The sequence below is a fragment of the Aythya ferina genome, assembly GCF_964211825.1.
Source record: "Aythya ferina genome assembly, chromosome: 7".
In the NCBI taxonomy this organism is placed as follows: Eukaryota; Metazoa; Chordata; class Aves; order Anseriformes; family Anatidae; genus Aythya; species Aythya ferina.
In genome coordinates, this window is record NC_140302.1 from 696,345 (window position 1) to 723,022 (window position 26,678).

General features: G+C 43.7%; 1 protein-coding gene across 10 annotated transcripts in view; it reads left to right on the forward strand.

Annotated features, from left to right (window-relative positions):
* The window catches only part of LOC311439581 (uncharacterized protein), a 92,859-nt gene that overhangs the window by 34,020 nt on the left and 32,161 nt on the right, over positions 1 to 26,678 (forward strand). For 3 of the 10 annotated variants that reach the window (XR_014694842.1, XM_084525465.1, XM_084525464.1), the window contains one exon: positions 2,360 to 4,262. The exons of 6 other annotated variants lie outside the window; for them this stretch is intronic. Coding sequence is in view for 1 of the 4 variants with exons in the window: in XM_084525464.1 (XP_084381590.1) it covers positions 2,360 to 2,411 (52 nt within the window). In the remaining 3 variants the exon portion in view is untranslated. Of the gene's footprint in view, positions 1 to 2,359; positions 4,263 to 24,791; positions 24,896 to 26,678 lie in introns of those variants that run through there. One more of the 10 variants, XM_084525467.1, reaches the window with a different exon arrangement.

The following is a 26,678-nucleotide window of genomic DNA, read 5'->3' on the forward strand; positions in this document are numbered from 1 at the left end:
ATGTCTAGTTTTGTTGATACAATGTTTGATAACATATTTCTGCTAAGGAAGTCAGTGAAAATATTCTTCAGGATAATGTTTCAGGCACATCTTTCAAGCATTATGTCACACCTTATGCTTGGCCTTAAAATGATTCTGAATTGAAATCATATTCAGGGCAGCAAGAAGTGTATATATTTTCTTTCTTGCCCTTTGAATGCGTTTTGCTGCAAACGCTGTTCACCGCTCAGGTCACTTCTTAAAACTGTGTGTCTGCTTCTTAAGAAGTCTGTGACAGTTTTTGTAAGCGAACAGAAGAGTTTGCCTATCTTTGGTTCCTGGGAAAGCCAGCAGTAACTTGCCTCTTCCCCGAGAAAGAAGTCCTTGGGAATTTTTGTTTTCCTTCTGGTGCTCAAACCCGTTTCTCAAAGCATTTTATGGACAGCTGTGCTCAGCTGTCTGTTGCACAGGCTGGGTGCTGCCTGAGCACATATGGGTGAAGATTTGTAGCAGGGGTTGGGTGGTTGGAGTGTAGTGCTCAGCTCAGAAGCAACGCCTCCAGCTGAGCCCTAAGTACGGGGCTGGCGGTTTGGGGCCAGGAGAGGGATCGATGGATGCAGCTTTAGACACAGCAGTCCTACATCTGGTTTCTGCAAGCTATCGGAGGTAACTTGTCTCACCGGGTCTAACTCAATGGCTCTTTCAGACTTGAGGCAAACTCTTGATTTTACTGTGATCTCCTTCCACCACTTATGTGCAAATCTGCTCCGTCATGAAACAACTGCCTTGTAGTAGCATGGCCAGAGTATTGCGAAGTCCACATTTCTAGGTTGAGATTTGTATTTGATTTGGAGGCATAAACAAAGTGCCGCGGGCTGAGGGCAGTAGTGTGCAGAGGCTAGGTGTTTGTCTTAAGGAAAGGCAGGCAGAACTGCCTATCGAGCCTGCCTCAGCCAGCTCCTGCTGCTCTGAGGGCTGCAAAACCCTTCCTGCAGTATGAAAATGGGGAATGTACTGTGCATGTTTCAGTCCTTGCACTCGCCTCTTCTTCAGTGTTTCTGTAAGGATGATTTGCACCTCCTGAAGTTGTGTATGCTGTGACAAGGTTTGTCTGTGGAGGTATCGACTTCCCTAAAATGCTGCCACTGCTAAAAGTGACCACAGACTCTGCCTGGGAGCCCCTAGACCCTAATTTGGGTCAGGTTATCTTGCCTGAGCTTTTAGCAGCACATTTCCTTTGTGAGAAGGAGGTGGTTCTCCTTCCTTGTCCCATCTCCTGCTTCTGTTACCAAAGCTCTGATAGCTCAGTCGCTCATAGTGAAAATAAATGCAGGGGCTGGACAGGACTTCTTTGAGTTCAGGGAAGTGCTAATGCTACAAATAAGTGTTTCGAAATAAGAGGTTTGTGGAGAATAATGGCATAAAGACCGTCAGTGCTTACGGTCACATTTATGTGCAGAAGTTATTTTGAGTCACTGGTATAGATAACAATAGCATACCTAAAATGTTAACCTCCTTTCTTTGTCCTCCAACTCGTTTTCCATCTTCAGGGCTACACTGCAGATAAGGGCAAGCAAGGCTGTAAGGGGAAAAAAACAAAAAACAAAACAAAAACAGACAAGAATGTTTTAAGTCTGAGAAAAGCAATGGAAATGTCTTAGGTGCAGACTGCAATGTAGTTTGGCTTTGAACCTTGAGCCCAGTGTAAATTTGATGATGATGAGCTTCGTGCTTCTTTGTCTCAATAATTGCCTGGATGAGAGGTAGGTCTGTTAAATGGGCTGGGCTTTTCCAGACTGCACTGCAGGCACCCCTGCTCCCTTTGCTACCCTTCTGTATCCAAATAGGAACTTGAATAGCAGCAGGAAATGGATTGGACTGAGGTACAAAGTCAGCACACAAAAGAAGAAAATTACTTGTCCTTTCACTTTCTTACCTCCGTGCTTTGCCATTTAAATAACACAGGTTCAGCCTCAGGACCTTGAATGTGTCGTATGGGCAGGCCAATTACCGCACCCTTTGAGTAAGGAGAGGTGCGGCATTCAACTCCGTGCTCCAGGCTTGCTCGTGGACTTCATTGCTCAGCTTACAGTAAGATGCTGAGTTACTGGGTGAGCTGCGTTTTATTATCACTATTAAAACCAGACAGAGCGAGCCCTGTTGAGTCTGGCTGCAGTCTCTTTGTCACCTTTGCAAATTCCCAGCCCCAGGGGCAGCTGGAGGCCAGCATGACCCTCTGCATGCATTTGAGCAGCCACAAAGCTCACCTGAGTCCTGCCTGGTGCAGTCACAGGTGACTTTGTACATCCTGTTCCAACTTCTGCTAAAGCCCTTTAATTCAGACATGTTTCACATTGTAGTTTCTTTCCTGCTGTTTCAGGAGGAGTTTAGATGCAGTTGTCCAAATGGTAGAATATGGAAGTTCGGTGTGACAGGCGCTTGAAGGAGCCCTCTTCCCACGTGTTGTCCAGCACCATCTGTACTCGGGTCCATCCTCCTGTTGTGTAATTCAATGTTGTTTTACTTCCCCTGGAAATAGAGGGAAGGAAATCCCTCAACATATAAAAATAAAATGAAATCCCCCAACACTCGCAGTTGAGTGTGGACATCTCAAGTGACAGATGATAGAGATCAAGAGGCAAAGCATGGGATAAGATAAGGCAGGTTGGAAGAAAAGGTCCATGATTAGAGATCACGTTTTTATGAGAGTCCAGGGGAATAACTGCTATGGAAATAATGGAAATTATTCCATGTGCTCATGGTTTGGGAGCTGCGTTGCCCTGGAATGTTAATCCTGAATTGCCTCCTATGCTGAAGTAAAGGGCATGCATCGGATTTAAGTGATGGTCAGCCAAGGTTCATCAGAGCATGTCATTGACCAGTCAGGTTTAATCCATGCAAACATACAGCAGATTACAGCCTGATAGGATCTCGTATGCTCTAAAGACCCTACTGTAAAACTTCCCATCTTTGCATGTACCTGCTGTCTCCTGCCTTGACCTGCGTGTTTTCCTGGTCTGGCTGGGGGCAGGCTGTTATCCACAGACTCTTTGGCCAGAAGCAGTTTTTCTAGGGCTTAATTGCCTTGGCTGCCTGAGCAGGCTGTCCAGCTGTCAGCATGGGCAGAGGGAATGCTCTACCCAGTCTCTTATTTATTTAGCTGTTTGATATATCGTGCTCTTCCTTTATTACCTGTCACATCCTGCCCTTCCGTGCTTTACGAGGAGCCTGTCCCGCAGCAGGACGCGGCTCCCTGGCAGGAAGATGGAGGTCTTGCTCCACGCAGGAGAGCAGTGGGAGCGTGGCATCTGCTTGGCGCTTCTTTCTCTTCCCCCACCGGCTGCATACGTTAGATCTTGGGAATCGCTGGGCGAGAGCACAAGAGCCCAGTTAAGCACCTCCGTGATTTGAAAGGTAGTAAGGCAAAACACGAGTACTGATGGCTTGAGCCAACTGCGCCTGTAAACATCTCGAGGAAGAATTGCGTTGGGGATGCAGAACTGACAATCAGCAAGGAATGCCGATGCTACAGCCTCCCTCCTTGAGTCACGGGTGTTGTGAAAACAGTGGCTCATCTCTTCAGAAATCAACATAGGCGAGCAAAGGCTATTTAAGGATTGCAACTGATAAATGAAAACAAATCACCAGGTAATATCTTTACTCATCTGGCAAGTGTGTCAAAACGCAGTCCAAATTGCAGACCCAGCATAAGGAGAAACCGCATCATTGATTGAAGTGCTGCTCTCACCAGAAATAACATTATGGGTAAATTAACTGCTGACATGCACCATGCAGAGTTACTGACCTAGCAGAGTATGAACTGAAAAACGTTACCAAGTTAAAAAGGTGTTTGACTAATTTTACTTGTGTAAGTGGCTGTGTATGGAGCAAACCGGGGAAGAAGCTGGCAGGCAGCATTACAGGCTGTGGGTTGCGTTCATCCTGCCTGCAGTGCCTACAGGGCGAGCAGAAAGCCTCGGGAGCATCTCGCCAGTGGGAGAGGAAGCACCTCCAGAGCTTAAATCGTTCACTTCAAATTGTTCTATTTTGGGTGCTGATTAGGTTCCCTTCCCCTTCCTCAGGGAGGAATAAAAGTGCACAGACAACCCATTCGGTTGGAGAAACCTATATTTAGACAAATGAATCGTACCCTGTGTGCCCGCAGCTCCCCTGAAAACAATGCCAATTACCAGCTCCTGGGGATATCAGCCTTTGCTTGACGTTTTAAGGGAGGAAAAATACCTGTAAGAGTTCAACTCCGAGAAGAATGCTGGACAAATTAATGTGTCAGGAAGCATCCTCGCTATTACAGTTTGGCTAACTGAAAGAGGGTGTCTAGTAATTCTTCATTAAAAAAAAAAAAAAAAAGTACACATTCATCCTCCCTTGCCTTCTTTCCCTCTAGTTATCCTATAGTTGTGGGGTAAATTAAAGCTGAATGAGGATTGATACCTTCCTCATTGACACTCTCCTCGTTCAGCTTCCTGGGACTTGATTTCTAAGTATCTTCAGAAAGTTGTTATTCTCTGATATAGCCAGCTTAACAATAATATATCCTTAATTTCCTAGTTACTAATTAAAGTTTTTGTCCTTTAGGAAATTGTAGTGATTGAATGTTCAGAATAGACAATATTTGATAAATTTAGGGTTTCTAGCTGTGTGTCCACCCAGGATAGCACCTGTTTCCCACCTTTGAGAAAGGGAAGTCTATAATTTTCCAGTGGGGCAACTCTTCAAGCTGTGGTGTGCTGTGAGTTCTGACGAAGTAAAAGCTACAGCAGTAAGTTTCAGAGAGATTTTAAATTTTCTGTACCCTTCAGCACAGCGGAGCAGGGCTTATTTTAATTAAAGTCTGGTTTGCAGTTGGAAGGGTAGAAGAAATCGCCCCAATAAAAAAAAAAAATTAAGACTCTCTAAAAAGAGTCTTATGTAGAGTTTTTTCCTTTCTGTAAAATAAGTCGCATATGTAGAATATATGACAGTGTCGTATAAAAAAAGCTTTATTGGCACTTGTTGTAATGACTTTCATAACTTATTCATGAGTTCACTGCTCATGAGTAATTTGGTCATCCAAAATACAGGCCAATAAAGCTTTTATCTCCTACAAAACTTTTATCTCATACCACGCTGTCATGTCTTCTACGCTTGTGGTGGCTGGATAAGCAGAAGCATACAAGCAGCATGTTGTAGATCCTTTAAGGGAAGAATTAAAATAGAATAAAAGTTCAGCTGTGATGAAGGAAGGGTGATTAGGTGAAGAGAAGCTGATAAAACCACAAGGACCAAAACAAACATGTTCTGGCTTTAACCTGGTAAAATTCATATCAAATTTTAAAGTGGCTGGGATTAAAAGTGCATCTGAAACTGGTGCTCATGGTAATTGCTGCTTATTCTTGTAGGTCTCCCTTCTTTCTGCCTTTTTGATTTTTTTTTTTTTTTTAATGTATCTGGTTAAGCAGCAGTGGGACAGTTAGTTGTGTATAACTAAAGTTGTACTACTCTGGACTCTTTTTATGACCTCTGGAGGTGTTCAGGAGGGAATGCTTGCATGCAGTTGAGCATAGATCAGATGTAAATCTAAAATCAGGCTGTCTGCACACACAGAAAGCAATCTCTTATAAATCTAGTTTGACACGATACCCTATTTTTAGCTCTGTGGTACAGTATCATATGACTAAGTGCCCCAAGGGTATCCGCTGCTCCCACAAAAGAAGAGGACTCCCACCTCTGGAAGGCAGGCTCACATTTCTTATGCTGCACAAGAAATATAATGAACTCCTTTCTAATATGACATTTCATAACCAAGAGAGTTTGGGTACCTGAGCTTGGAGATAACATACTGATCACTATTCATTTCATTTCTCTACCACTTTAAATCAGTGGCATGAAATTTATCATCTGTGAGCCTGTTTTTCTGTCCGATTATTCAGGCTATATACAGCCCCTTCTTGCAGCACATGAAGATCTGTGCATCTAAAATATTTCCTAATGTATTTTAAAAAAAGGCACATACAGTGTGTAAGGGAGCAGGGCAGATGTCCCCCTGCCTGTCCCTGTCCATAAGGTTGGTAAAATGTGTGGTGGGCACGGGCGTGCTTTAGAGGAAATAGCATAAAGAGGGACTTCTGCACGGTGGGCAGGTCTTTCTTGCAGCCTAAATGCAGGAAAACTGGCAGCGTGGGTGAAGGAGGGGGGCAGTTTTTGCATTAGGAACTGTGAGTGATGCTGCAAATCCTCAGCTGATGGCATTGCCTCAGTGTGATGGGGGTACTTGCTGTCCTGGATGTGCTGGGAGTGAGACCTGGCTGTAGAGGGAAGAAAAAGAGGATGGCAAAAACGTGTAACTGTGAGAATGCAGTGCCTGAGACTGGCCCACAAGTTTTCTGGTAAATATGACAAAGGTAGCTTTAGGGCCAGGGAGCCTGACAGGACTGCAGTTCTTGACTGAATGAAGGCAGGCACGGCTGGCCTGTGAAAATACCCTCAGTTAACAAGCATGTTAAGGATTTTTATTTTTATTTTTAATTTTTGCCCAATTCAAATACTTGAACACCATCTTAGTAACCAAGGATAGCTATAGAAAATGTGTGGCTTGATACAGTGGATGCCTAGGGCTTTGTAAGGCTCTCCCAGCGTTCAGGCTGGTGGCTCCAACTTACTGTACAGTGTTGTCCACTGAGCCCCAAATGCACATAGGTTAGGTGGGGTAATTTGTAAGCTCAGTCTCTTTTCTAGATATTGAAAATGCTGCCTGGTATTTACAGTCCTTTTAAGTTGGGCTCTTTTTTATTTGAACAATTTTTCAGTGAAGGAGACCTTGTCATCTACGATTTGTTGAATTATTATACAAATACGCGCACACATTTACTGTTCCTATTCCTTCCTCTTCACAGATGTATCATTAACTTTTGTCATTTACAGTGGCTCTAGCGGAGACTGTGTGCATCATGTTCTGAATTTATTGCAATCTAAACCACAAAATAAAGTTGTGTACCAGGCATTTTGCTTATTGACTTGTGCTGCCATATTCTGTGAGTTAAAACAAAAAGAAACAAAGCTATTAATGTTAACCATTCTTCAAGATAGGACTTTAAGGGACTGTTTAATTTATTATTTACTTTTTTATTCTGTCTGCTGAAGAGTAGCATGTATTCGTCCTGCCTGCATGTAGTTACAGCTAGTGCCACTGCACTTAACAAGGTAGGAGGTCCCATCAATTATATTTTTCAGTGCATCTGAGCGAATGCCACGGCACTCAGCCTTCTACACCCTGCTGCTAGCACGGGAAACTGATTGTCAGTCCTCCAACTGTACGAGTGTCATTTGCAGGTTAAAATGACTGTAAATTAATTATGTCTTTCTGGAGGATGGGGGCAGTGGATAAAAATGTCTAGATCACACAACTTATGATGGCTCTCTGCTGTCTGCCTGAAGGGTTATTAATTTTCACCTCCTTGCTTTTCTTCCATACCTCTTGTAAAGGTCAGCAATGAGCGTACGGCTTACAACCAGCGAAGCAGCTGTCCTGTTCATTTTGTTGCATGTGGTTCTTTTTGGTTTTGCTTTGCTTGTGTGAATATTTTATTTTCTATAAATATTAGAGGGAATTGTTACAGGATTAATCCTTTATTATTCTTTTTATCTGGTTAATCTTTTATTTTTTTATTCTATGGGAATAAGGGACTAGGGAAGTGAGTTTTCATAGAACCCACTGATGGCGTCCTGGATCATACACAGGTTTTCCCCACAAAACATCCAGAGACTAAAAAAAAAACATCAAAATCTACACACTCCACGAGACTGCTTATTTCACCTTTAGATCCTGCCCTCAGAAATCCCAAGCCATGTTTACAAGACAAGGTCCTTTATGAAATGAAGCACTTCTGTGCAGTGGTTTGGATGTGATAGGAGAGCCCTCCTGTCGGAGCCAGTCTGGGCTGCTGCTGCCCTGCCCACACTTCAATTCTCCTACCACCAAGTTCTATTCAAAATCTGTAGCAAAGCCTTCCCAATTTTGTCCACTGAAGCTTTTTTATGTGGTGTGATGGTTGTGGATATCACTTGGGTTGGGTGTATAAAAGTGTGGACGTGACCACATGGTGTGTATGTGTTGTGTAGATGTGTGCTAGTACCTTTGTTGGGGCTTCTGATCCGTAGGGGATAGCTCCTCTAGTGGTGGATGTGCAGAGGAGAACATTTCAGTGTCCTCAAGTACTAAATGCTTGGGCTGAAACCAGGTATTTTAGAGTTGTTTTTCCAAAAATAGCCATGTTAGCCAGGATTGTTTAGTACTTTCTGAAACCAGCCAGACCTCACTCGCTACCCAAATCACTACCGGAAAGGAGTACTCGATATTTTAAAACACATCATCATGAAAAAGATGCACTAAAACATGTTAGGATACCAGAAGAAAATAACTAGTTTATATTGTCGCTCTCTCAGAAGGTTTCTAAGCATACTTCTGTGGTGTAAAGAGACTAGATTTTTGATGTTTGATATAACACACATTAATTTGGTGCCAATTAAATCAGTGAAGAGAACAATATCCCCTTTTATACGTGTGGATATGTTTGGCTCTAGTCTGCACACCATAAATCATGTATGTGTTAGAAATAAAGTTTATTGTGAACAACTCATTATGGAATTTAAGTTTCTTTTCCAAAAATACTGTGAGTTTATGCATACTCTTCAGCTGTTACAAATGCTTCTCAGCTGGCGTGTAAATCATTGATAAAAGTGACAACTGGAAAATGCAAAACCTTCTATACAAACTTCAGCTGAAAATAATTTTTGTTTTTAGCTGCAAATCAGAAAGTGACACATTCCAGCTGCAGATGAAAAAATATTTTAATTCTGAATTACCACTCTGTTTCCTCAGGGGAAATGATTTAGGTGTCCTGCATTTGTCTCTGCTATTCTCAGATACTCTCTTCAGTGATGCATCATGATTTATTTTTTTTTTTTTTGCGATGGGGCTTAGTGGAGTGTGGTGCTAGATGTATGAATGTAATTTAATGGCAGATAAAGAGGAGAAAGGAAGAAAAGATGCATTTATTTTCTGTGAAGAATTGATTTTTTTTTTTTTTTTTTTTTTTTTTTGGATTGAGATATTTTGCTATATGTTATTTTGATAAGAAAGTGAACTTTAACAAAGAAAGCAACCTCTTATCATTTTAAAAAGTGCTCAGTTGAAAACCTCACTGTTAAAAGATGTTGACCTATCATAGCGAACAAGAATACTGAGAGAACAAGAGCTACTGTCAGTATGCAGGACGCATCTTTTGGTAATAATGCATATGGATGAGAAAATTATCCTGTGAGAGGCATATAGTGAAGAAATCTTGATTGCTTTCTGGTGTTATTTATATATTTAAATTAGATGGAATTTTAAAATTAGTATATGCAGAAAACAAGGAGGATATTTAGGACATACCAGAATTTTATGGTAACAACTCTATTACTAATAATTGCAGTGCTGCAAGTCTGATAGAACTCAATAAAAGTCACTTAATTTACACCAGAATGAGATACAAGAGATGAGAAATGAGGCATTTTAATGTTTTTTAACGCTTTGATACATTTGAGAGTGGTTCTCCTTGCTGTAATTGGGTTGGATAGATATGTTATTACTGCACGCTGAAACGAAGATGTTTGGTCCTCTGTCAGTTTGCATGGCTGGGCTCTGAGGTGCAGAATACAGAGAAGTTGTTTAGTGCTCTCTATCTAAACCATACTGAACAAGATATTGAACTCCTAAAGACCTTACTTTCTGTTTTTCACTGTACTTGCAAATTACTGAAAACTTCTATGCCTGGCTCCCAAAGCCTGAAGCCAAAGTCTGCTTAGGCCACGGGAAGAAAAGCTGTGACTGCAGGGGGTATTGGAGGCTGAGTCCTCTGGAAAGCTAGCTTTGGAAAAAGGATATACCCCGTGCATTAGTGGAGAACTCAGGAAAGCTTCTGCTTTGCCAGATTTGGAAATGAAATTCTTTATTGCTCCTGTTCATTGCAGAATGATCTGTAACATGTCATCTTTTCCCAGAGTGTATTTGTTACTGCTACTTTAACTTTCTTATGGCCTGCTCTTTCCTACCCACGTGGATTTAGTTATTTCAGGAGTTTTGTTTTGTGTGATTTTTTTTTTAATCTTTAATCATACTCAAGTGAATTGATTTATGCATAGCACTTGTAATCATATTCAAGGGAACACAAGAAGGTTTAGGAAGGACTTTCAAAGTGCCAGTTGTCTGTAAGACATAAAGCCTGGATGATGACATGCACGTGGCCTAATAAATCAGGCTGCAAAGCTATAAAATCAATGGTACTTCATATTGTTCATAAAATAATTAGTACAAACAATCTGACTTCAAAGCTATAAAATCCATTTGGGTTCATGTGTTTTCATAAAGCTATTAATATGAGCCCTCTAGGAGAAGCTGCTCATGATTTTTAACTTCTGCACGGCCTCAGCACTGTTCAAATAATGCCTTTAGGCCACGTTAGCAGAGGTAATATTTGAGAAAAGCATAACTGCTTACAGAGAGCTAAATGGACAAAAATCAGCCAGAAGAACTCAAAAGAAATTGTGGGTGCTGCAGAGAAGCGCTTACAGAAGACTGCGATGCTGCTAAGCAAAAAGAATGAAATATCTAATTTCAGACTGCTCTAATTTTGTCAGTCTCAGCCACAGCCGTGACCTGTTAACAGATACATTCTGTTAGATGTATATTCTATATATTACCCTCCTACAGAAAGTAAGTGGAAAATTCTTGTAGGCAGAGGGCTGAGTGAAGCCTCTTTCATTAAACTTTTTTTCCAGCAAAATATGCAAAACTTGCCGACTGTAAGGTGCTTTGCTAATCTGTATTGACTTCTTCTTTTTTAGAAAAAGTTCTGAGAGAGTTAAAGCTTTTAAATGAAGTATTGACTTATGGTTTATAAATGAATTTTATCAGAAATTCTCTATAATAATATTTTGAATTATGTGAAGTAAAAGAACAGTAAGTAAAACTTCTTAAGATATGATGTTGTTTTAATTTTCTGACTGTAAATTTACCACAGACATATGTATATATTTTTTTCTATTGTGGTCTTATTTGTGAATTTGCGTTGCATGTAATAGGTTTCTACAGACTCTGCCTTGGCCTCTGAAGCCAAGTGAAATAACAAGTATAATAGTAATAATTAATCATACACATGGAGAAAGAAAAAGGAAAAGAGCCTCAACAGAAAATGCTGAAAAGAGAGCAGTACAGTGCCTGATCTTATGTAGTGCTTGTTGGTTGATATCATCTCGTAAAAACCTCATCAAGAGTAAGAATCACTGTAGGTGTGTATATCTTCTAGTCGTGGTTCCTATGTTCTTCTTCCTGCACTTGCTGAGGCTGTTTCTGCTAGCTCAGGGTGAGGAAAGGGGAATGTTTAAAAACAATGACAAAAAAGCTGGAACAACTGGTAGATTGGTACTTTGTCAGGAGGCGGGATTTTCAAGGTGAATTTCAGTGAAGCTTAAGTTCTTAAGCAGTCTTTAAGAACTACTGCTATGCCTAAGTGTGGATGCGGGCAGAGATGGTGGTTTCAGATGCTCTTCCAGCAGAGAGGCAAGCAGGGATGGGACTGGGGAATGCCCCACATGAATCAGGCTGCTGAGATCTCTCCCTGCCTGCCCTGGGAGAAGGGTCAGCACAGGGAACTTTCCTCTCCAGACACATCAGGCCACCTGAACAGAAGGGCAAGCAACACATCTGCTGGTGTTAGCCAGTCCATGTCTGGTTTGGGGATTCCTAGCGTGATCTCCCATTGATTACTGCTCAGGGTATGTTTATAGTACACATTTCCCAGTTAAATATAAATTAATTATCACTTATATTACAATATTATCCTTGGGCCCTCCAAGGCTGCTAGTTCTGCACAAATTTATGCTGTAAAAAATGCTTCCTTCTCAAAGAGGTTACTGTTATTGTATGTAAGTCTGTAAGGCAAAGAAAGGCTGAAGAAGCGTTATCTCCATTGTTTTCTCATCCCTGTTTCAAATAGGAAATCTGAAATAGATTAAATGGACTTTTTTTTTTCCATGGGTCTTTGAGAATTTCATACAGGAGACTGGGAATTCAGCCAAAAAGGTCTCAGATTTCAGACCATATCTATAAATAATCAGTCACACCAAGAGTCCACATAAATATCAATATTGAATGTATATATAAATAATAATAAAGCACTGCAGGAGCCAATTAATTCTACAATAAGGCTGCAATGTTTGAATTGGGAATCGTCAAATCTAAAATGTGCTGTCTGCTGTTCTGCAATTATTAGTTCAAGTTACATTTCCTGGGTGGAGATCCGGTGTTAATGAATATGTGCTACCTGAAGCTAAAATCTGAGCCTTGCAGAAATAGATTGTATTTCTAAATATAGCAGTCTCTTAAACTCTTGATGTGTGTACTTAACTGAAAACCTTTGCAAAAATATCAGCTTTGTTTTCAGATGCCGTTATCATTTATGCTGTTATCATTTTACTAATTTTTATTAGATTTGTTATAGACGATACATGGTTTTGTTGTGGCTCTGGGGTCACCTGCTAGCTTGATGAGGGACTTAGTGACTGCAGCCCTGTGGAAGGGGAGCTGGGAAGTCTGTGTCCGGAGTGCATCGCCCTGCGTGGAGGGTGAGAGGGATCCTAGTAGTGCCTATGGTCCCTTTGCCTCCCCTGTATGCTTGGGTCTTGACCAACTCCAGAAGGCAGCCCGGGACAGGTCTGGGAAGCTCCGCTTATTGGAGATAAAGATGATATTTTTCGTGCCTCTGTGTACCTGTGTTCAATAGCCACAGGAAAACGTAAACCCCTTAGGTTCCAATTTAATCAGAACAATACTTGTAAAAACAAGTGGGATCATCCTGTACTATGGAAACTTGTGATCTTGGTTTCTTATAGCACAAATTAGTGTCTTGCTTATAGTTGAGCTAATTAAACTTTACCCATAATAGATCCTCAGTAATTGTTTCACTGAATACAGCATGAGTAACCTATGTCAGGCATGACTCAGGTGGAAGTGCATGTGTTCCTGGGGAACGAGGCAAGTAGGCTTACGGTTTACATTTTATTCTTAAAGCAATTTCTAATGTGGACTGTTTATTTTGATGGGAAGATGAGGCTGATAAAAACCTGCTCCAGGTTTTGCTTAATAAATTCCCTATTTTAAGAGAATCTTGCCAATATGAAAAATGAGAAATGCAGTAAAGCCCTTTGTTGAGGTTTCTGGCATACTGATGACATTTAATTTCAAAGTATGCAACCTATTTCATTCATATATGTTATTTACCTTTTTTCTTTGCAAGGTAACATATGAAATAAATTTTTATTGAAGTCTCCATTAACATGAGAAAAGTTAGGATTTGGAGGGAAATAGGCGGGACTGATCAGTGGTCACATTCATGTGGTCTGAGAAAAAGCTCTCAACTCTCTAAAACCAGATGGAAACCGGGTTTTGTGCTGCTTTCCTGCCCTTTAGAAAGAATCGCCATCCTAAGTGTAAGAGGTTTGGTTAGGGCTAATTTTAGGAGTGTGATGAACCATAGTTTTCTTTTCATTTGCTCGTAGGGGTTGCAAATTGCTAATGATCTGCAGCAGAAATTAATTATTGCTAATTATCCCCTTTCAGCCACAGCTCCAGTCTTCTTTTAGCACAGTGTGCGGATGCAGGTTAAATGAAGTCCAAATTTCATTCCCTCTTCTGTCCTTGAAGTAAACAGCAGATCCTGTTCCCTCCTTGCATGCAGGTACAGGAATGCAAGGGGGGGATGCTTGTCATGTTTCCAGAGGCAAAGAGGACGTCTGTATTTAAAGCCTAAAATGGGATTAGGGCATCCCTTTTGTCACAGATTCACTATTGCCTCTGGGCCTTTAAGTGGTATGAGGTGAGAGTGATATTTCTCCCAAACAAATATATTGAGGGAGATTGTGTGTGTGAAGAAGAACGGTGCATCTGGCTTCGTGTAAGTGAAGGTCATGACAATACTCCACATATACTGTGCAAAACGATGCTGTTTTATCCACAGGTGCACTGTTATTGGGAAGTGCAAGTTGCAAAACGTAACAGATAGAAATTAATTATCCAAAATGACTCCAGGATACCTGTTGTCAAACTGGTAAGGCAAACTACGTGAGATTTGATCTATGCCGTGGTTCCGCTGCCTGAACCAGACACAAAGGTTTGATCAGCCCAGGGGTGCGCTGAGCTGTGCCTTTCCTCCACCTCTGTGAGCTGAATCTGGAGATGGACAGAGAAATCTGCAAACAGCCACCAGCAAACTGCAGTGCTTTCAGGTGACAAAGAGAAGTCAAAACGTGTTGGTTTTCTGGTTTGGGGTTATTGTTGCCTTTTTTTTCCTACTTTGTCACAAAGTTATTGTAATTTGGCTTTGTAGTGAGCCAATGTTAATGAGGGTAGTGTGCTTGTTGGCGGTGTGGTGCTCTGCCTTGTACAACCTCGGGAATGCATCAACTCTGAAGGCACCTACAAAAGTTAGCCAGCAGGAGAGCAAGTGCCTCTATTTCTGCATTTCATCACCTGCATAATTGCTGGGACACTGAGCTACGTACTTGTGTGTGTAATGGCAGAGTTCTCCCAGCAGTGAAGGTGGAAGTTTCTGGGGCAGGGCCCAGCAAAACATGCTTTCTTCTTGCAAAAGAGCCACGAGCTCCTCTCCATTCATTAAATATCCCTGCACTTAAAGGCTTCCTGCAGTCTGCAAATGTGTTTTGAATCTCATCCCTCTCTGGCTCAGAGGTGTGATTTCAGCTAAAACACATGAACGATCTTAGAGACGGGGAGAGTTTGGGGCGTTTTCTTCAGCTTGTGTTCATGCGGAGGAAAGCAGAGACCACTGAAGCCCTATTTTTAGGTGCTGTCATTTTTGAAATCAAGTCCCCATGGTGAATGTAGCCTCCTGTTGACTTTAAGCCATCAACTGTGAAGCTGCTGCTGCTTCTTTCACCTGTATCTGGCAAGTCCTCACACAACTTGCTTGATGCCAGTCATTCAGTGGTGGGAACTGAGATAATCTTGTCTGTGGATGCATTTTAAGGTTTAGGTTAGAAATCTTGCCAGCAGACCTCATCTTTTTGAGACAGGCAACATAGCTAAAATATTCATTCACTGAAGGGACAGAGTGTTTTTAAAACAAAATACCATGTGGCTGTCTAAAATGTTGTTACCCTCTTTAGAGGTAAAGAAACTTTTCTAGCACAGAACTGAAAAGTAATCTGACCCAAAGTGTATGGGATTCAGAGTTTTCTATCCATTTGGGAAGTCTTTTTATTCTTTTTTTTGGTTCAATCTGTGCTGAGAAGCCAGAAACATTGTACTATTTGGATTTTTTTTTTTATTCACTGTTTTTAGCTGGGTTTTGAGATGACTTGGTTCCTTTGCACTTGGTGGGGTGGCAGCCAGGCAGCGAGATCCGGAGCCCCCTCTGAGAGGGGATGATGGGGAAACGGATGTTAAAACAGGCCGGCTGGAAGAACCAAAGCTTACAAGGCAGGGTCAAGAGCAATTGTCCCAATGGATTTTAGGGAGAGCACATGGAAACTCAGGGTTGTTGCCCACAGCACTTAGTGTGGGTCAGGGTGCCTGGTGCGAGGCAAGGTGAAGCAGTGAGGGAGGATGTGTCCCTTGGGGCTGCGCTGCATGGATGGGACATCGTGGCTGGGCGTCCCCAGGCACGGGAGGCCTGGGCAGCGGGTTGCGATGAGCTTCAGCAGGGGTTTGTTCCAGCTGCAGGGAGCTTCCCTTCAGCTGCCCAGGGCTAGGGCTTCCGCGGGGCATGAAGCCGCCTGCTGCCGGCCAGCTTACTGCTTCCTTGTTTCTCCTGCCCCTCTGCAACCTGCTGTGATCGTTTTAGCGCCTGCAATAACAATAATCTGGTGAAAGGGTACTGCTGTAGAAAGCCTATTATCTGAACGGTGAGAACGAGAGCCAGGAATTCCCACATGCTTCTTAATGGCACCAGTCTGCTGTGAAGAATGGCTTTGTTTCTGTGGAGCCAGCTCTTCTTAGCCTCGGCGTATATCTCTATTACAAGCCACAGAGAAAATGAAGTGTGTGCTGGTCCCCTCCGTGGCTGGCAGGCACGAGTGCCAGTCTCTGCATCCCAGGGCTGTCCGGGACAGCAGCCGGCTTTTAGGGCCCCGATGGCTTGGGCTGGTGGCCGTTAGCCATGTGCTGAGACATCCCTGCTCCCTCCAGCACCTGCCCTTCCTCTGCGAGAAACCCAAACAACAGCCCTCCTACGGAGGTGTGCTGTGCACCCTGAGAGCACGCTGCAGCCTTCGTTACGACAATTGCTGAGGATCAGCTGGCTGGAAATGCTGGCGCTGTCTTGCTATGAATCAATCAGTCGTTAACCTTAGCAGTATCGACGTGTTCTCACTATGCATCTCAAGCAGATTAATAAACAAAAGAAGAGTTAAGAGCCCATTCTGCAGGCTGTGAGATGGATTCCTGCAGTACTGGGTCTGGATAAATGGTGACACTGCACTGTGCTGTGAGAGCTCTACGGAGGAACTGCCATGTGGGAGAGGAAGGGACAGTGGTGCTGAGACGTGCTGATAAGAACAAAGCTGGGTAAAGCAACGGGAGCAGCGCAAGTGTGCGTGCACATCTGAAAAGCATCTGACAGGGAGTTACCGCTGGCTAGGTAGAAAACCTTTCAATTTCTTCTGTTGTGTCATTTGTGATCCCTAACTTCTTGAGTCATTCTGCGACCAATCAACATCAGTCTGCTGAAGAGAAAGGAGGAGATGAAAAAGAAGAAAGTTTGTGCGAAAGGACATCTTTCTGATGTGTCGTCTTAAGTGACCGCAGTTCAGAACGTTTCCTTATGTCTTGCCAAACGCAGTCCTGTGTATCATGAGTACTTCAGGATACCGGAGTACTTTAAGACACTTTTTTCTATTGTAGTCCAAAAAAGCAGGAAAGGAGTGTCGCATTCAGAAGTCTGTCTCGTGGCTGTGTATAAAATGACTGAGGCCCCTCCTTCCATTTCCCCCTCCCAGTTTTTGTTTATAAATTCTCCTGGCCAGCGGCACCCAACCACTGGCTGCTGGCCAACGTGGGCATCAGCCCACAGGGCTCTTAGCGGGAACAATACTCCTGTCTGCAGTCCAACCCGAGGAAATACGACACTACCTGCTGAGCTGTAGGTGCCCAAGGGTTCTGCTTGCAACAAGCCAGGGCTGGGGACGTGTGCTTCAGGGCACAGCCCACCTGGCTGGGGTAGTAAGGGAGCTGGGGCGATGTTGGCCACCGCAGCTCGGTGCCACTTGCCAGCCACATCTCACAGCAATGCTGGCACCTCGGCGGGCAGCAAAGTCCTGCGATGGCGGCCAGAAATTTGGATGACTGAGAGCAACCTGCTTTTCATTACCTGGCTCCTCCTGGGTAAATAAGGAAGCAGATGTGACAAGCACAGCAAACCACGCTGAGCTCCTGTGGCCCGGGCTCTGCAGCTGCCTGTGAGAGCAGCCAAGCTTTCCAGCTTCAGTCAGCAGAGAGCGGGCACCAGGTCTCTCTCTAGCTGTCTAAAAGAGGCAGTCTGGAAAAAAATGTCCCTTTTACAGAACACAAAGCGCTTCACTGACCCTCCTGCATAAATGTTAGGACCTGTGGGCACCTGAATTTGAAAGTCCTGAACCTGGATAGGCCTTTATGAATGAACTGAGTATCCGCAGAAGAGGTGCCCAGATGGCATTTGGAAAAAGCTGCCCATTTCAGTGCCCATGCACCAAGTGTCCTGGAGCTTGACAAGTCACCAGAGGCCTCAGCAGCTTCATTTTTCCTAATTTCTGACATATGCAGAACTTTAGCTCTGACACAATTAATTTAAGCCATTAGCAAGAGCTGGATCTGGGCCTTTATAGAGCCAGAGGGACTATATATTGTGTTTTAGGAATGAAACAAATTCTGCTTCTGTTGAGCAGGGGTTACGAGGGACTAATCTGCCTTTGGATGTGGTTCCTCAATCAGCTTTAGGCAGTCCTGCTGCTGGGTAAGGTACTTGCAACTCTGAGTGCAGGTGGGTCTTGGGGACACTCAGTAGCCCTTGCAGCAGTCATCAGTTTGCACAAACCGTCTGATAAATTTCAGATAAAAAGTTATTTCCAGGCAGACTGATCTGAAGCTTATTGCTTCATGCTTTTTTTTTTTTTTTTTTCCCTTTTATCCACATCTTTAAAGCATGTTCATTTGGGTCCCAAGCAGGACCTTATTAATGACCTCCTGTTAGCTTCTCTTTCATGAATTCAAATATCTTCATGCAAGGTTTTGAACGTTCATCTTTGTAAAAACCTGACCTTTAAAATCAGCACCAGTGTCTGGCAGCTTTATACAATCTTCATTTATACTAAATAATTTCAGTCCATTTTAAATTTTTCTCAGTATTTTTTATCCTAAATATATATGTATATAAATAATTTCTGAAGTGTCCTAAGTTTTAGGCCTTCCAGCCAGTTCTATTATACTGTCTCTGAATTTATAAATGTATATACACTAGATATATTTATAGAATAAGTAGTTATTCCAACTGAATATTTAAATCAGAATGAGGAATTTATAAGGTTCTCTGCATTAGAGCGTTCATTATAAAACCACAAAGTTCTTTATCAATCTAGCATCTTGCGTTATTCTTTTGTGTGACTATACAGACTGGTTTGAAAAAACACCCTCTGTGGCTATCTCAATTTTTAATCAATCCATACCGATTAGTTGTGTTTGGTCAGATGTGTAATACGACATTGTTCTTCTGCTGTGACTAGATGAACGCACAGCTAATCGTGATATGAATCATTACATTTGCAAAGCAAAATCCATTTTCTACAAATTCACTTCTCATGAGCGTTTTTTATGAAGATGAATTGCTGAAAGGCAATATTTTTGAATATATTGGTCATTTTTAAGTGTCTCCCTTGAGCAGCTTTAGAAATTACTTGCACCTGATTTGAAGCATGGCAAAGCAGCCAGGACTCCGAATAGGGCTCCTGTGGGTGTTCCTGGTCTGAGCTGCTGAAGTGGAAGGTGATGAAGCTGGAGAAGGGGACTAGCCTGGCCTGCCCCAGCCCCTGCACTCATACAGAGCATCCTGAGATTCTCTTTAACCTAGCTTTTTCTGTAATTATTTGGTTTAAAAAGCACTGATCTGGACTCAAGTAGCACGATCTCTGTGGCTGGTGCTGATTTAATGTCCATTTACCTCCAGGATATTCCAGTCTAGTCAAGCCATACGGAGTATGAGAATTGAGGAATTGGAGCAGTGCTGGGAAGGAGCAGCCGAGCAGTGGGTGCAGAGACCCCGGCTCCCACAGTGGAGGTGCTGGGGGTCCCTGGGCTCGCCCTGTGGGTGGTGCAGCTGTGGGGGCAGCTCACCGGCCACCCCTTGGTGAAACCTACTGGGGGGGGGCGGCATATTTTTGCAGCAAATGTTTGTGCTTCTGTAACCAGAGATGCAGGGTAATGCGTGGTTTCTTGCCGACTTGCTCATGGAGGAACACTGGGAGTGAATATTCCTGTTGCATCAGTGTTTTCTGTCCGACCTGCCCTCCATTTCAAGTCCCGTTGTCATATGCTCTTGAGATGTGTTTGCCCCCATAAATTTGCCTTGGTAAATAGCCAAGCTCACAGCCTCAGTACGCTAACCTTAAACAAGCTTGCACATGGGTGAGAAGATACAGGAATCAGAGGTGGGTGGTCTCAAACTCACTACAGCTCACGAGCATTTTGGATGCTGTCCCTGGTTCCTTGTGCAGCTCTGGGCACGTCACTCAGCAGGAGCTGGCAGCTTGCCGGAGCCACCGGGAGCTGAGCGGTGCTGGAGCTCCTCGGGAGAGGTTCTGCTGCAGGGCTGACCCCCGAGCTTGGCACTTCATCTCCCACGGAGATGTCCCAGCCCCAGCTCTGCTGGAGGGGAAAGGGATCTGAGCAGAGCAGGAGGGAAGGCCAGAAAGCTTAGCAGAGTCTCTGTGGGAGCTTGAAAAGACTGGCAGAGCAAAAGCAGGGGCTGCAGCTGCCCTTTCTCCCTCTAGTGTCTCCTCATCTCTGTTGGCTTTAGAAGCAGGCGGGTACCTTTCTGAACCTTTAGTTTTTATCTGCAAATGGGGGTTATTGCTTTCCTTCCCACAGCCTGCCCTGTCTGTCTAGGCTCTCAGTGGTACACAGCAGGAGGAGTTATATAGATCCAGCATCTGCTGCGGCCAGGACCCAGTATCTCAGGGTGTCATTAGACACTGCAGTTACACACAAGATGGCAAAAATGAAGTACCAAAATGAGAGAGACATAAAAATACAGTGGTAATAGCACTGCATTGATAAAGAAGAGTGTCTCATGGCACTCCTGGAAAGCAGAGAGGAATTCTCTCTTGTAAATTATTTGCAGTGATGTTAGTATCTTGATGCTGCCTTTAAAAGAGGGAGAGGGAGAGAAAAATTCCCAGAGAACGAGGTTTTCCTGTGCCTGAAGGAAAGGCATGGGAAGGTGTTTGTCTGTGAGTGCACACAGAGATGGGATCGTCACCTCATGGCACATCCAGAGCAACCGCAGGAAGCCGAGCGTTTGATTTAATGCTACAGGAGCGGGATACGGCACTCGGAGGTCTCATAGGCAGTTAGATGCCTTAACCCCTATGGATTTAACTCCAAGCACTTGCAGATTTAAAGAAAAAAAAATGTTCTCTCTGATGAGGGAGTAAGAGTGCATAGCATGAGCTCTCCCCCCAGCCCAAGAAATGCCCTGCAGAAAGCGGCCAGCCCACAGAGCACAGGGGAACCTCTCAGGTGGACAAAGTCCCCAGGACAGGTCTGCACGGAGGAGGTCAAGGTGCTGATTAGAAAGTATTTGTTCTGCCTCTCCTCGGGAACAGCAAGTGGAAAATACAATTTGAAAAGCTCGGCCCCCAGCTCCTGAAGAACTAGAGGAAGTGAATTAAATTACTGTAGGAAAAGAATAATAGCTGGTAGAAGTGTGAAGTGTTGATCTTACGTATTTTTTGCACATTGTAGAGATCCTTAAAGGCTGTCAGCATTTTTAATTAAATATGACAGCTTGACAAAAGGAGCAGCTAGGTGTGAAACGCATATACTGCTGGAGGGAGGCTTTTTGCACCGCAGCGACCTGGAATCGGGATGTCACTGACTGCGACCTTGGCTGTGCTGTGCAGGGCAGCCGGGGCTGCAGGCAGGGTTGGCAGCTGTGCAGTCCCCAAAACTGGCACACCATGTCCGTCACTGCGTGAGCGCTGCCGGTGCCACCTGCCGCTGCTATTGCCACGCACCACGCGCCAGCCCTTGCCCCTGACGTGGAAGCTCGGTTTCTTGTTGGAGCGTTGCATCTACCTTGAAAAATGCTGAGAAACCACGTTTTCCTAAGCTGCTTTTTGTTGGGGAAACAAGAACTTAGTTGTGATATTCTGACATTTAATCTTATTATCAGAGACCAGCCGTGACCGTACCCTCTAACTATGCTCTTGCTACCATTACCTGGCTTTTCCATTATGTGCTACCTCTAACGTAAGACTTGCCTAGCTGAAGGAACACTTTGCTGCGCTTCGGGCATCTGTTATTAATTAATTTGCTATACACTGTAAGAAACACAGTCACACTAAGTTTATTTAGCATAGTGTGGGTATTTAATGTCTTCTGATGATGCTTTCTTTACTATTCCAATTGCAGGATTTCCCTGCTATCAGGGCACAGTAGCCTCTGGTGCCCTGATGCAGCAGTATCTGTACCTCTATCATCAGTAGGTGACTGATAGACGACTTGAAATCCATTCAGAAATGGAGCTTAAAATGCTTAAAAATTTTCAGTGCCATTTCAGATTTTGGAAGGACTTGAGTATTTCAATATTTTCAAGATGAGGGCCAAGTCTGCCGTCTGTTTGACTCTTGAGAAACTACAGAAACCACAGCCAGGCAGAGCTTCAAGTGAGACACGCTGTAGAAATGTGTTCTTCCATCTAATTCATGAAGTAAAACTACCTTTCGGTTCAGAAAAATGATCTGGATTTCTCGAGTAGTAGGCTTGTACACTCATGCGTAGCACAACCTTTTCACTGCTGTGAAAATTATTCAGGTAGAAAGATAAAGTCAGAGGGGACCGCATGTCCAGAAAAGAAATGAGTGGGAAACCCTGAGCAGGAAAACTTTTAGTTGTACTCAGCTGAATGTAATTGAGCTATACTTCAGTTGTGCAGAAATAGAATCTCCCGTGCCCCCAAGTAGGTGAGAAGTTCAACTAATCCCTCACAACCACATAAATTATCATTCGATATTATCCCTGTGGATTTCTAGCACTCATTCTGCCATAATTTGTCCTTCGTATCCTTGAGCATAAATAGTCATTAGTGCACAAAGGTGCACATTTGAAACAAACAATCTTTGAAAAGAGTGAATTAAACATTATGTATCAATACCATACCATTCAGTGATGCTTGTGCATTATTTATTTCCCTACGTCAATGTATAAACAGTGTGGTTAATGACAAATTCAAGTGCTACCATTCTGTTCATACATTAATACTCATGCCTGGAGCAGCGCAGGATTTGCTGCTAAAAAAAAAAATAATAATAATAATAAAAAAAGGAAAATAAACAGTGTGCAACAGGGGAAAGTCCAGCTCTGCTCTTGCTGCTGTGGCTGTGAGCTGCACGGGGATGGGACATGCAGTGAGAGAGCTGCCAGTGGAGTTGGAGGTGAGCAGTGTTGGCTGGGGAGACCCATTCATCTCAGTGGGGCTGGGAGACATCGAAACAAAGAAATATCAATGCCTCTCCCTGGTGGTTGCAGATCTGGCCCATGTGGCCCTGTAGCCACTTCAGAAACGTGTACAGGAGGTGAGTACCACTGTAGAGCCCAGCATGGGCAAAATCAAAACAAAATGTGTGTTCAGCAGAATGATCAATAAATGTGTTCCAACAGGGGCTTGACAGCTTAGCTGGTCATTTTCTGCCTACCTGCTGTTGAGGGAATTTTTTGGAGGGGAAAAAAATAAAATCTATCTTCTCAAACCATGAGTCAATTCAGAGGAAAACTCTCACACACACACACACAGACAGCACACTGCTTTTCAACCATATCTGCTTCCAGTTTCAGGTTAGGAATTGACTGTGTTCCGTTTGTTCATTAGCATTTTTGTTACTCATTCTGATAGACAAAATGATAGTCTTACCACACCCTCTGCATGCAAAGGGCTGAGCCAGTGAGTCTGCAGTTTCTATGCACCCATTCAGCTGCTGAATTATTGAACCTCATCTGATCTAATTCTGCTGGAAGAACTGGGTTATACCAAGTTCCTTTCCTTAAGCACTGGCGCATTGGTTGGACTAAGATTGACACAACTTTCCACTTTTAAGGTTGTTTCTGTTTATTCCTGCTGGTAAAACAATGTTGAACCTTTTAGAAAAATAGTGTGGTTTAGAAAATCAGTTTATTTGCCAAAAGAAGAGTACGAAATATTACAATCATATTATGAATTGGAACAACAATATTTGAGAATAAACTCTAGTCACTTTATCAAACATCACAGCAACTCCTGAAAAGCTTAGCATGTACATATAAATATCTGATATTGTTTCCATTTTTCATAGATTCATAGATCTACAGCATGGTTTGGGTTGGAAGGGACCTCAAAGCCCCCCCAGCTCCAGCCCCCTACCATGGGCAGGGCCCCCTCCCACCAGCCCAGGCTGCCCCCAGCCCCATCCAGCCTGGCCCTGAGCACCTCCAGGGATGGGGCAGCCACAGCTTCCCTGGGCAGCCTGTGCCAGGGCCTTGCCACCCTCTGAGTGAACAATTTCTTCCTTATATCTGGTCTAAATCTTCTCTCCTTTAGTTTAAAAGCATTATTCATTGTCCTATCACTGCCCTCCCTGACAAAAAGTCCCTCTCCTGATGTCTTGCAGTCTCCCTTTAGGTTACTGGAAGGAGATAGATGACAGATAAAGGTAAATGGTGCAAAGTAATCCAGTATGGTGTTTGGGAGGGGAGAAGGCATTTATATTCAGAAGTCTTTAAAAGCTGCACTGACTTCTGTTGGTTGGTTTGTTTGTTTGAGTGTAGGTTCAGAGCCTGAACACAACAGATAAAGCACATGGGAGAACTGCATCATCTGTCATGGTCTTCACTCAAGAAATTTTCACACTAACCCATTCTTTCTCACCTCTAAAATCTCTTCCATAGAGGTTTTCGTTTAACTGGAAAGACTACAAAATCTATTTCTAGATGAACCCTAGCAGGCAAGGTTAGCCTGGCAAGAAAGCTGATTGCTTTTCCAGTTCAGAGCTGCTTTTGGAAACAATGCCTGAGCCAGAATTTACATCACTTCCACAACGTTAGGTGCTGCTTGAGGTGGTCATTTTAAACCTATTTTAATTAGACTATTTTCTGTCATCAAAAGAGCTTTTCTTCTTGGGGTGGTGGGGGGGCTCAAGTTTCAAAGCGTGAGAATGTGGGACTTCAAGGAAACAAGGATACTTTGATGAGGAAAATATTGAAATAGCTCTCCCCCCCCCCATTTTGTTTCAGTGAGCCCAGACTGGCTTGCACTATCTTCATTGATCTAATTATTTCTTCCTGAGCCACAATTTACCTTCCCAAAATACCCTATCTTCCTTGGCTCTGAAGTTAAATCATTAAATAAAGATCATAAAGAATAGAAATAATTCCCCGGATTCCCTCATTAACAGTGTCCTCTGGCTTCCCCAGCTCACGCGTGCAATGAGAACGATTGAGACCGCACTTACAGCTCCCTCTTTCCCCAAACCCTCAGGAGGAAGCCCATCTCTGCCATCTCCATAGGTCCCTGTCCGGACCTTCCCCCCGCAGGAGGGACGGGGATGCCCGCAGAGGACGCGGCACATAGCTAGCAGCAGCAGGAGGCCTGGTTGTGGTACCCTGCCTGGTGCATCGTCGGCAAGCAACGCGGCAACGTCTGCCCTGTGGCTGCTCTGGGCCCTGGGAGCCAGCCAGGAAGACATCATCTTCAAGTGATTTGCAAACCCTGGTAGAGCGCTACTTAGAGAAAATCTGCTGGCTCTCGTCCTGATCTCGCACGAAGCTTCAGCACCTAGCCTGGGAGGAGCAAGGTGCTTTCAGGAGGCTGAGGGGAGTCAGCCTAATTTTCAGGGACAAGGAAGGAAAAATGACTGATCTGTATGCCCTTGATGGGTGAACCTGACCCTGCATGTTTTGAATTTGAGTTCTTTCTTGTCTCAGCTAGAAGTGATATTCTTTTAAAATCCGAGTTAGAGATCACAGAGAAGCTCCCAGGGGAAAGACGTGTCTCGGAGCCCACCTCTGCCCTTGGCTCCTGAACGAGGAGGGGTGTGTCTGGGTGGCAGCCAACACCCTCCTGATCCTGATCTCCTGAACTCAGCCCCGAGCCCCCTTGTTTAAGAGGTTCTGGCTGGAGACAGCTCTGGTTTGTCCCTCAGGTGATGACCTTGTGTGAGATCTGAAACCAGCCCAGGGAGTGCTACAGAAGAGCTCAGAGGCACGATCACCTCCCTTTCTTCCCATCCTATGATCTTTGTGAACTGAGGAGTTTGGGTGGTTCTGCACCTTTCCAGTTTAAATTTATCCTAAGGCCATGTAATTCATGCTGGACTGGGGGAAAAATATCTAAAATATCTAAAATATCAAGCTGTGCAGGGACAGGATTATTTTGTTTTTGCTGGTAGAAACATTTTTTGAGCTTAGCTTCTGATGATTGATTTTTAGTATTTATTTTTTTATGGTAGCTAATTAACAGATGTTTGGCAGCAGAGGTGTCTCTGTGCACGTTTCCCTGAATGGAGCCTGTCCAACTCCTCCAGTAAGCCTGGACAGTTTCACTAAATCCTCTGTAGGGAAAAAAGCCTCATCAGCTGCACAAAGGTTAATTACCAGGGAGGCTGATCCCGTCCCACCGCTGCTCCAGCAATGCTTCTGCTCACAAGCACCACGGGCCCACACCAGCTCTCCGTGCCCACATCCTTCACCCTTAAGCCCACCACGGCACCGATCCCACAAAACCTTCCCAGAGCAGCCCAGCCAGGCCTTATGCTGCCGACTGAGGCTTGCTGCAGCATCCTCTCTGTGCGCAGAGGAAAGATGCAGGATTTATCTGTGTCGTTTCTCTGTCCTGTTGTTCTTCCCACGTACAGCAGAATAATTACATCCTAGAGAAAAAAGGAAAAAAAAAAAAAAAAAAAGAACAAAAGCAGAGCTTTTGTCCTTATCTCTTCCCACTTCCCTGCTTGTTCTTTTTATTCAGTGATGTTTGAAATGGTTTTCCCTTAAACATTTCAAAAATGTCTCCATCTCCTTCCCTCATTTTTAATATTTTTATTTTTATTTTTTTGGTAGAAAACATTATTTTAAAAAGAGATCCCACAAAATGATATTTTTTTCCCCTCAGGAAGACCTCCAGATTTGGAAGGCAGGTCCATTTTGAAGACAGGGAAGAGTAAACCCTCCGGTGTTTGAAATTTCTGTTCAGATCTGCTTTTGGTGCCCGGAGTCCTCTCTCAAGAGTCCGGGCAACATTTACCCCTGAGGTAGCAATTAATGATGGAAACTTTAAGTGGAATTACATTTTCTTCCTGGGGGAAGTCTGACTGCCTTCTTTGATGAATTCCCCATACTATCGGACAAGTCATTTCCCAAAACCTGTTAT